At 38.4% G+C, this 12,079-nt stretch overlaps 2 protein-coding genes across 2 annotated transcripts in view; both read left to right on the forward strand.

Moving 5' to 3' along the window:
• Window positions 1–1,150: 1,150 nt before the first annotated feature.
• On the forward strand, window positions 1,151–4,029 carry LOC149587283 (heat shock protein 68-like). Its single transcript, XM_089863331.1, has 2 exons — window positions 1,151–1,810; window positions 1,973–4,029. Exon 2 carries the CDS (start codon window positions 1,978–1,980, stop codon window positions 3,880–3,882), a length of 1,905 nt encoding a protein of 634 aa, XP_089719457.1. The 5' UTR covers window positions 1,151–1,810; window positions 1,973–1,977; the 3' UTR covers window positions 3,883–4,029.
• Window positions 4,030–7,750: 3,721 nt separating this feature from the next.
• Window positions 7,751–12,079, forward strand: part of jbug (filamin-type immunoglobulin domains fbug) — a 55,230-nt gene continuing 50,901 nt past the window's right edge. The window contains exon 1 of the mRNA XM_089863606.1: window positions 7,751–8,426. Within this exon, the coding sequence (XP_089719732.1) occupies window positions 8,078–8,426 (349 nt within the window). The 5' untranslated portion in view covers window positions 7,751–8,077. The remainder of the gene's footprint in view (window positions 8,427–12,079) is intronic.

Raw genomic sequence — 12,079 nt, forward strand, 5'->3', positions numbered from 1 at the left:
CGTGTATTAGTCCATGGTTCCATTTCGCTTGATTATTCTCTACTGGCCTCTCAAGTAGGCCACTACTGACGCCTAGTTGAGCGGCCCGTGTAATAGTCGATGGTTCCATTTTGCTTGTTTTTTCTCTACTGGCCTCTCAAGTAGGCCATTACAGACGCCTAGTTGAGCGGCCCGTGTAATAGTCCATGGTTCCATTTTGCTTGTTTATTCTCTACTGGCCTCTCAAGTAGGCCACTACTGACCCGAAGATGAGCGGCCCGACACCTAACCTAACCTAACCTAACCTAACCCGACCCAACCCAACCCAACCCACTTCCACCAGGAGGCCAGTGACGTCAGTTAAACGACCAATTTTATAGAGAGCTTACAGTTGGAGGAGGAGCTGCCATATTGGTGGTTTTAAAGCAGGAATGTGAAGCTACCAAAACAGCGGTAAGACTTGGGAGGGTGTGTCGTACTACTATCCCATCTGAAAGCTCTCTATTTTCTAACTTATTAGGTTAAATTTTCATATTATCTAGGTTTATGGCAGTCGAAATAAAACGCTACTACCTTTGAAACAATAATAAATTACATTTATAATTATCTCACAATTACAAAAATATAATTTCTAAATGACAAATGACAGTGCATTTGGGGGAGTAGGTTATAGAAATGTGACTCAAGTTTTAGGAAAGGGCCCGGGGGCCGGGACTCGGGAACTGAGAAAACGTTGGGGGGAAAATATGCTATTTTTGCGTAACGTAGTTTATGGACAGTCTCTTAATAATTATATAATACGAAAAATCTTCAAAGTTAACCCACCCTAAAATTAACTATGGTTTATCTTGATCTCATACAGTCTACGTATTCCCACGCAAAATTCGCTCATTTTTTCAACCTTAGTCAACCCAGAAAAAGATGTTTATGTTTCTTTTTTTATATATATAAATCACTTGAAGCTGTCAGCCTTATAGTCATTGCGAGGGACAAATCACTGTAGCTCCATGTAGTAGCTTAGAATACGGGATTCAAGCTTAAATAAAATTTAATTAATATTGAAGCAAATAGTACAAAAATGTCTATATCATCTACTGTCACAAGTATATAACACTTCTCTTCGAGAGAAGTGTACCACAAAGCGGGGTAAGTGTAACGTCATTCTTCCCTACATCAGACCACTTTGAGCAAGGTTACTAAACCGAATCACATACGGGATAAATAGTTCCCTCATGATTACTCTATTAGCGCTAAACTATTTGTCAAGGCGAGGTTTGTGTGTTGATTGCGAAGGATTTAATACCAAACAGTTATAGAATTCACCTTACGGTGCGATGCCCATCTGATGGTTGATGAGCGGGAAAGCAAACAAAAAGGGTGAGCCTGAGAAGAAGCATGTTACATAGCTAAAGTATTAAGAGGATACAGAGTGTCATCCTTCTTCTATTATCCCCTTCTGCTACTATGTATTTCCGAAAGTTTCTTTAAGCTCGTTTCTTCTATTGATCTTAACTCACGTTTTTGATGAAAATTCTACACCATCGTCCATCGGTTCCGTAAACATCAGTTAAGGATCTGTTGCCTGAAAAAGTCATGCCAACTACAGCAGTTTCGTAAACCAAAGAATTATTATACTTCATTTAAACAGTAACTTTCATTTCCTACGAATTATGTTTAAGCAATGCTTTATGGTTCATAAAATAAGTGACCGGCCCCTCGGCTCATTGAGAAACCCTGGTCTCAAGAGAGGGAGAGAGGTGAAAGCGACACTGCTCTCGTCGTTTCTCTCCTTTTCAGGATATCCCAGGATTTTGTACGCCTCCGCTTAGCGGTGAGTCCGCGTCTGAGATGTTTCTAGAAAATTTTTATTCTCTTCTTTTAAGCAAGCGTTAGTTAAGGAAACTCAGAAGACATTCTAACTGATTCGGGAGGAGTCGAGCTGTTCCAACTCGTTCCGTTTTCTAAGTATTTTTCGCGTCTTGATAATTATTAGTCAAAATGCCGAAAACTCCGGCGATTGGAATTGACCTGGGTACTACGTACTCTTGCGTTGGTGTATTTCAGCATGGAAAAGTTGAGATAATCGCCAATGACCAAGGTAACCGGACTACCCCGAGTTACGTAGCGTTTACGGACACGGAACGATTAATCGGTGACGGAGCGAAATCGCAAGTGGCCCTTAATCCCGAGAATACCGTTTTTGACGCTAAACGACTAATTGGAAGAAAATTCGACGATGCCACTGTCCAAGCGGATATAAAACACTGGCCTTTTAAGGTTATAAATTCGGGTGGGAAGCCTAAAATACAGGTTGACTTTAAAGGTGAGAAGAAACTTTTTAACCCCGAGGAGATCAGTTCCATGGTTCTGACGAAGATGAGAGAAATTGCCGAGGCTTATCTAGGACAGAAAATTAAAGACGCGGTGGTTACTGTTCCCGCTTATTTTAACGATTCGCAAAGACAAGCCACAAAAGACGCCGGTGCTATAGCTGGTCTAAATGTTTTACGAATAATCAACGAACCAACAGCTGCCGCTCTCGCTTACGGACTCGACAAGCACCTGAAAGGAGAGAAAAACGTTCTCATATTTGATCTTGGCGGAGGAACATTTGACGTCTCAATTCTAACTATTGACGAAGGTTCTTTGTTCGAAGTACGTTCGACGGCCGGTGATACTCACTTAGGTGGGGAGGATTTTGACAATAGAATGGTCAATCATTTTATCGAGGAATTTAAAAGAAAGTTTAAGAAAGATTTGAAAGGGAGTGCTCGAGCTCTAAGGCGTCTAAGAACGGCCTGCGAAAGAGCCAAGAGAACGTTGTCCAGCAGCTCCGAGGCTTCAATCGAAATCGACGCTCTCTACGAAGGAGTTGATTTTTACTCAAAAATAACCCGGGCTAGGTTCGAAGAACTTTGTATCGACCTTTTCCGGGGCACTTTACAACCTGTAGAAAAAGCTTTAACGGACGCCAAAATGGATAAGGAGAAGATACACGACGTTGTACTGGTCGGAGGGTCTACTAGAATTCCCAAAATCCAGAAACTTTTGCAAGACTTCTTTCACGGGAAAGATCTTTGTATGGCCATCAATCCTGACGAAGCTGTTGCTTACGGAGCGGCGGTCCAGGCAGCCGTCATCACTGGAGACACCAGCGACGTTATCAAAGATGTACTGTTGGTTGACGTAGCCCCATTGTCTTTAGGTATCGAGACAGCGGGTGGAGTTATGACGAAGTTGGTAGAGCGTAATAGCCGAATCCCGTGTAAAACCTCGAAGACATTTACCACGTACACTGACAATCAACCAGCCGTTACCATTCAAGTTTTCGAAGGTGAAAGGGCGATGACGAAAGACAATAACTTGCTGGGCACTTTCGAACTTAGCGGAATTCCCGCAGCACCGAGAGGAGTTCCGAAGATAGAGGTTACGTTTGACTTGGACGCGAACGGAATCTTACACGTAACCGCCAAAGACGAAAGTACTGGTAAGACCAACAGCATACAGATCACGAATGACAAAGGAAGATTATCGAAGGATGAGATTGATCGAATGTTGCACGAAGCTGAGAAGTATAAGGTAGAAGATGACAAACAACGCGAACGTGTAGCGGCAAAAAATCAGATTGAATCCTACGCGTATAGCGTTAAACAAGCTGCCAACGACGCTCCGAGTGAAAAATTATCCGCCGATGACAAAGCAAAAATATTGAAGTTTTGCGATGATGCTCTTAACTGGGTCGACGGCAACAATCTTGCGGAGAAGGAAGAATACGAACATAAGTTGAGCGAACTTCAGTCTCAGTGCGCGCCTATCATGACAAAACTACACTCTGGTGGGACACAAGGATCAACACCCAATCCCGGAACAGGTCGCGGACCTACTGTTGAAGAAGTGGACTGAACAGTTATGAAGTGGCCTTGAGTCAGGTGTATAACGAAAATATTAGTTGAATCATTTTTGTCACTAAAAATTACTTTCAATACCCCCAACTTTCTATACTTTAAATTTCACTATGATAAATTATAACTCTTTTCATTATCAGACGTTTATAGCGTTTCAAAATACTTATTATTTATGCCTCTTGATATTTGAAATTTGTGCTAAGAGCAAAAGACATGAACCGGCTTAAACATTTACAATGAATTCAATAAAACTACAATTCCCCATTCCCCCCCCCTTTGCCATTAGCCCGCCCTAGATGGCGACCCGTTTAAGGAACAAACGTTAGTCAAGTTTTCAGGGGAGAGCTATATCCATAGGTAGTATTAGACCCAACCAACAAATCTTTTGAATTTTTATAACGGCACAGCTCTCGAGCTCGGGTTTTGAGGTTAGAAAGGGATAGCCTGACTGGCTTGATTTTGCCATGCGCAGAACCCGTTTCACCCCAAGAGTCAGACTCTAAACCAATCAGAAAAATAAGAGATTTATTTTCGTCGCTCAACGACAGATGGTACTACAGTAAACTTTGTTAATCACGTGATCCTATACCTTAAACGGAAACTAGACCAACCCAACTTGTTTATTTGTTAGTTGGGTCTAATAGACCCAACTAACAAATAAACAAGTTGGCACATTACTGTAGGTGGAAGGCACCCTATCTTAGAAAATGGCGGCCGAATCCAATAAAGGTTCCTGAAAACTTGTCCGATGGTTTCTGTAATACTTCAGCTAGTTGATGTTTACGTCGAAAGGGGCAATATTTACGCGCATACTTTTACTGACATCGAATGAATGTAAAATTTGGTTACATTTAACGTTACAAATATACAGATAATTCATTCTTTGAAGAATAATAAATGTTTTACGTAATTGCGTTGGGAAAACCATAATAATACCTGCTGGAGTTTAATTTAATTATCTAAGGGTTAATTTTTTTTAAAAAATTTACTATTTCAAATACAATAAATAAATATGCAGCACTAATTCAATAGATTATCCCTAATTTTAACAGCATAAAGACATTAATTAATAGAAACTGTATTTGCGGATAGACTTGAAAATAAATGAAAACATGAATTTGGCGGAAATCCAGATATCATATTTTCTATTATTCAGTTAATTATATAATAATTATTATCATCCATCAAATGTTGACATTAATTAAGGTGGCATGCATGAAGTAACGGTTCTTTGATAATTGTGTAATTTAGTATAATGAAATAGTTATTATTAAAGTTTAAATTATTTATAAAATTGATTCTGAAATATTATTATACTTGATTGTTTTTTGAGGAATTTATAAAGGACCCTAAATAATAAAATAATTAAATAAAAAAGGCGACTGAAGATACTTAGCAGGATTAATTACCAAGCATCGGAATGCATTAGGCTATCCCCCGGGTACTCAGGTAGTATGTTTCATAATCCCAAAAATAGAACGTGATTCTGCTTTTCATCCCCCATCATCAGCAGCCGGCGTACGTGTATAGTAATAGATGGAATGGCCACGGAGGTGTATTGTAGAAGGAGTAGAGACTCGTGACTTCCCCTCAACTAAAAAAGCTAGACCTTATTTGTCCATCAAAAGAGGGGTATGAATTTTGACCCTCCCTCAAATTATCCGTCAAATTAAGTTCTCGAAATCCTTCAGGGAGATATGTTTCCGCCATTGCTGATACGTCACAAATTGCGTTGCTCAACGGAGTAATCGGCTCTTACAGCCGATGACTTCAATGCCTCTTCGCTTGCAATCGTGACGTCAAACCGGAAGTTCCGAAAATCGTTACTGAACGCAGCCCTAGCTTTCCGCGTGCAACCGAGGCTGTAACAGAGGGAGCGTTCAGTAACTTCAGTAACGCTCAACGGTGACCAAGCGCGTTGAGCTCCGTTGATCAACGTGACGTCATGTGACGTATTAGGCTACTGAACGGTTTTTTGCAAACTTTGCGTTGTGTCGTCCTCTTACTGTTCATGGAAATGGATATGCGAGGCCCTGCTAACCGAAATAAGAGAAAACTCTGACCAGTAGCTTAGCCAAGGCTTAAGCTTTAAAACCCGATAACTTTTTAAGCTTCATGGATATAATCGAAAAAATTTCATAAAATACTATCAGACATAATTCCTTCGCATTCAGTCGCTGCTACACCGATTTTATAAACATCTACGGATTTATCCGTCGAATTAACTTCTCGAAATCCTTCAGGGAGATAAGTTTCCGCTAGGGGTGTGCGGGTAGTGATTTTTCAATTTCGAATCGGGTTCGGGTAATCAAAAATATTGTTTTCGGGTATCGGGGCGGGTACCCGAATTTTTGTCGGGTATTCGGGTAATTAGGCTTAGCCGAAAAATGGTTGTCGGGTAACAGTCGGGTATTTAAAGTTAGGACGAATAGTTATCGGGGTGGGTACCCAAATGTTTTTCGGATAATTAGGGTTAAATAAATAGATACTTCCTTCAAAAACTCCCTTAAGTACAATATTTTTACAGTTATATCTCAATTCTAGGTTCTTCAATGTATGGTCTTTTTTAATTTAGTTCCTTTTGATGCTTTCTCTAACTTTTGGTTCCGCTTTCTTCTTAGCTCTTAGTCTTATTTCAACACAGAAACTGCCAATGGGATGATATCAGGGCTGATACTCAGCCTGATACTCACTCCTACGCTCAATTTTAGTTGAATTAGTGACTAATTAATTTCGAAATAGTAAGCAAAAAGTAACTAAATAGGGGCAAATTAAGCTATAAAAAAAGGCCACTTGAAATGAAAAGTTTTCAGAGATGACCGATTTTCATAATTATTTGCTATAATTAAAGATATTTTAAAGGTCAGAGTCGTAATTAAGCCCAATATAAGGTCTTAGATATTTCCAGTCAAAGGAAAGGTCACCTCATAAAAGGTCTACGGCGAAATTCAATTAAACTATTTTGGAGCACAGCTCAGAATGTAAAGTAATCGATGTCGTTTTAAATCAAAAACAAAACATTCATTTAAATTACATTAATTTTAAATAATAAGTTAAACATTTGCTGAGCGAGTGAAGCGAGCTCCACGATTTTTGGGGTTTGATCAACTGTGATCTCGCTATTTTTGCGTTTAAACCGTGATACAGTCAAATATATAACGTTTAACCTTGTGGTCGAGAAGATAAATAACACCGAAAGACTTAAAAATCCAAAAAAAGTGGCAAATAGTAACTAATTTTTGGAAAAGTGATTTTTAATAACCGAGTTTAAAAAAAGTGACTTAGTATCAGCCCTGTGATATAGGTGTGTCGCGGCGATTCTAGTCTTTCTCAGAAAGAAACTACCACCTTATGTGAACTATATTTCACTTTGAAACAGTGTTTCCGGGCATTTCGTCATTCTTAAAAATTCCGATTCATTCTAAACTGGACAGTGGGTGGTCCCCCTTTCACCTCTGATTCCTATTATTCTACCCGCGAATCACCCGACAACCTGTTTCAGCTTGACACGGGTAATGGGGGGAGTATTTTTTACTACCCGAGTAGTTTCGAATAGTTGGAAAACTCAAACCGGAAGTTCCGAAAATCGTTCTGTGGTGAATGCGCATTCAACGGAGCCTCCGTTGAGCGTTACTGAACGCAGCCAGAGTATGTACAGAATAAGCTGTCGTTCGAGATAGGGAGTTGCCTATCCTATAGCGTGAAAACAAATTTCCTCACGCGCATTCTTTATCCATGGGCTCGGTATGCGTGAAAATGATGCGCGAAAGGCGAAACACTAGTACGCTAATGTCTAGGCCTGGTCTCTACTTCTTCTACAATACACCTCCGTGGTATGGCGAGAAGTTTGGGTTTTCGGCTGTACGCTTCGCTTCACCTGTCAGTCCGGTTTTTCCGACCCCGACCGACTAGTGGGGAGAAAATTCCTCTCGCGCGAAACGTGGCTTCAACAGGTAGAAAAGTTAGTAAAGTTTCAAAGTCCGATTTGTGAATCGTTCTATTGAATGCCAAGGCTTATATTTCGTGATAGTTCTTGGAACGTAATGGCCTCAAAATAGATTTTAACTAGGTGTTGGTCCCGTGGAAACCGTCGTATATGGAGTTAATTTAATTGGTTTAAATCATTTGAACGCGTTTGTACGCGAGTGCTATGCTGTTTGGATTACTTCATTGTGTTTCTTAATTTTGAGATTATGGAATCGAGCGACTTGGGATATAGCCATAGCGGCTTGCAGGCCCGGTCACCAGAAGGTCACGCGGCTAAAGCCATGCATATACGCGGTGATGAATTTGTTTGGGTTGAAATACAGGAGAAAACATTCACAAATTGGGTGAATGAAAATTTAAAAGCCATTGGATTAACCGCTACGAATTTGCAAACGGATTTCTGTGACGGTCTAAAGTTGATCGCGCTGATTGAAGTTCTGCAGAAAAAGAAACTGAAGAAAATACGGAAGCCCCTAAATCAACACCAGTACCTCGAAAATGTACAAACAGCTCTAAACGCTATGGCCGCTGATAATATAAAATTGGTTAACATCGGTAAGATTATTAAAATATTCACCATAGATTTATACGATCATGGGGTTAATGTTTTACGAGTTTTAACACCATAACTTAAACCATTCTAATCAGTGGCGTCGCTAGGCCTTTTCTGGGGCTATAGCCCCCCCCCCCCGAATTTCAAAGTTAGCCCCCTCAAAATATTCCGTAAACCCTACCAAAATTTCCAAAAATCGCTCGTAGCCCCCTAAAATTCTGCAGCAATATAGTGTATAAAAATTATAATGATAAGTTTGTTAAAGTTTCATATTTGTAGAGATGAATTTCTATATCAAACAGTAGTGGGGACTAAAGGCCAACGAAAACTAAACCTAAACAAACTAAAAGCCTCATCGCATACTACGATGTGGCTAATAAGACGAGTGAAATTCTTTCATCCACAATTGACTCATAATTAACTCGGTTCCCTACTCCATATCAATAAAAGTTTGTATGTCTTTAAAATACGAATAATTTCACGTTGACACAAATTATCGGATAGTTATAAAGGCTCCAATGAACCAATTATGTAAAATTTTGTTACTAAATTCCTACAAGAACTTTCAAATAGTTTGCCCAGATTAAACCCCACCAAATTTCAAACCCTAGCAACGCTACTGATGCTAATTCTTGTAATTGTAATAAAATTCGTTTTGGGCCCGCCAACGTTTTTCTGTTTATGGTCTTTTTGATTTACTATTAAAATCCGAGAACTGATGTTTAAGCCTTAATGATTTGAAACTGTTTATACGAACATGCAAGTATACAAATTAAGATTTTGATCCAAAATAATTCTTAATTTGTTAAATAAAATCTACTCTAACAATACAAACGTAACTTAGCCTTAGGTGCAGTTCTTTAACAATGGAACGGCGTGTCGTAATTTAGCCATTAATAAAAATTACCAGTATGATATTAATATTTCACTCGTAAACGTTCGATGACGTAGTACTTGCTGAGTCTACAAGATTTCATTACACGGTCACGAAGCCTAGCTTTCTTTCTCTTGTTTTTCTATATATCGGCTGTATTTGCTTGCATGTGAACTTGCAGGTAAGGTTATTTGGGGTGGCGTTCTCGAAAAATAACCGGTTATTTGGCCTCCTCTCCAATATTTGGTAAAGGTATTCCAAATATGCGGCTCATTTTTTTTAATGTTGTTTTCCTAGGTTTTGAATGTACAAACCCATTTGTTCTATTTTAAGGTCTATGATGCTAAATAAACTAGTTTTCATATTAGGGTCCTATAACCATAATTTTAGAATAGTTCAATATTGCCCTTGTCCTATCACAGAGAATATAAGGGAGGAGTGGAAGCTCCCCCGCTCCACAAGCGTAAATAGTTATGTCTCGCTTAAATTATACTAGCGGCAAGGCTAGCGGTACGAGGGAGTTTCCGGCTCAATAGCGCCACCTATGATACCATTTAATGTCTCAAACGGAAATGCCTCGGTACTGCGCATTGAAGATGCGCGGTAGAAAAGCGAGACAAGTTTTGCCCCTCTTTCCACTCCTCCCCTATACTCTCTTTGGTCCTATGAACGCTCGACTCTTGTTTTATAAGATGAAAATTCTAGGCCTACATCCTTGAGCTAGGGAAAAACCACTAAAGCCAAAGGCGGAAATACATCCTGAATATTTAAGTACTAAAAGTCATTATAGTAATGTATCCATATTTTTAGAGATAAATTATTCATATTAAGAAACAAACCCGCGAGTTTGTTGAGACATTGTTTGTTCAAAGGAAAAACTATAAATATTACTCGTCACCAAATAGGGTTAACTCAAAATGTTTATGTTAGAAATATCGCCATTATACACTGGACTTTAATTTAGTATTACCAAAGCAAATCCTGAATATCGTAGCGAAAAGCTTGCTTCAACTGAAGGAGTCAAATCGCTTGAACTTCTTGAAGTCGATCCTGCAAATATTTTTTAATTACCAAAAACTTACATGAAATCGGCATGAATTGTTGGTAAAACTTCCGAAAGTTTGTTGATATCGTGAATAATAACGTACCTAAGCTCGTCAGTTCTTTGAAATTTAAATTCAGTGAATGGAGTCAGTGGCAGTAGCGTTGCTAGGGTTTGAAATTTGGGGGGCTTAATCTGGGGAAACTATTTGAAAGTTGTTAAAAGAAATTAATAACAAAATTTTGCATAATTGGTTATTATAACGTGTGAAGACCTTTACAACTATCCGAAAGTTTGTGTCAACGTGAAGTTATTCGTATTTAAAAGATATATTAACTTTTATTGATTATCAAGAGTACGGAACCGAGTTATTGACCATGAGAGAATTCTGTATAGAAGAATTTCACTCGTCTTTTGTAAGTTTAGTTTTCGTTTGCTTTTAGTCCCCACTACTGTTTGATATTGAAATTCGTCTCTACAAAGATGAAACTTATCATCAGAATTTTTATATACTATATTGCTACAGAATTTTTAGGGGGCTACGAGCAATTTTTTGGTAGGGTTTACCGATTATTTTGAGGGGACTAACTTTGACATTTGGGAGGGCTATAGCCTCCAAAAAAGGCCTAGCGAAGCCACTCTTCAGTGGTGTGCAAAGTGGTTTCAAAGTAACATTTACCTCTTGCAAAAAATGTTATATATCACTGCATAAAAATATATTCCCCGTACGTTTGACACTGGTTGCTGAAACATTGTCGTGTGGAGTGTGTCGTAGGTGACACTTGCGACAGCAAGAGAGGTGCCGACAAAGGCTTAATAAATAGAAAGGCCACAAATTCAATTCTTCTCAAAGCATCAAACTTATTCAACAAATCTTTTAAGCTTATAAACATTCCAAGGTGAAAACAATTGAATACGTTTTCACCAAGTACATTTCTCAATTGTTTGACTTTTTATACATTGTGGCTTCACTCGACCAAAACAAAGACTGACCGTCAAATTTCAATGACAATATGGTTTATAATTAGGCGGCCCTGAATACTTTGAAGACTCGTTAGTTTCACTTCAAACACTGAATCGCAATATGTGCTATATATTTTTAATTTTGAAGGAAAAACAATGTTTTTTTAAAGGTACCAAATAGAAAAATTCCGCTTTAACTTTAAAAGGAGAATGTTGTGGCTACGCAACTATTTTGGCTAATACTAACATTATCATAAGTTTATAAGTGATATGTTCCATAAGTAAGACACTACCTATGCTTCGTAATGCTGCTATAAAATCTATAAATAAAACGATCGTGTTTACCAGATGCCTGCCATTAATTTATATCAATTCCAAATACGTTTTAAATATTTATATACTAAGGCTAATGGTGTTTTAACACTACCCTAACGAACCTCTAGCAAATCATACTCATTAAATTTCTTCTGATTAATAAATGTGCGGGTAAGATATGGTATAAGATAGCGCAAGAAAAATTAAAAGGATCCATTCTTGTTAAACTTTCAAAAATTTGCGTTTGTCTTTAGCGATTTCTAGTTTCTAAACTTTGAATATGATGAAAAAAGTGCACAATTTTTCATATATTTTGACTTCATCATTATTTTAACCTATTTCCTTGAGATGAATTTCAATTTTACAATTAAATCACGGTGAACTCAACCTAATCCAACCACGACTAATTTAGCCAAACCAAGAAGTGATATCTAGTTTATTAGGGAGAAGGTATTAATTCG

The sequence above is a fragment of the Phalangium opilio genome, unplaced genomic scaffold (genome assembly GCF_054372755.1).
Source record: "Phalangium opilio isolate 3A_F unplaced genomic scaffold, DU_Popi_V2 ptg001170l_1, whole genome shotgun sequence".
Classification (NCBI taxonomy): Eukaryota; Metazoa; Arthropoda; class Arachnida; order Opiliones; family Phalangiidae; genus Phalangium; species Phalangium opilio.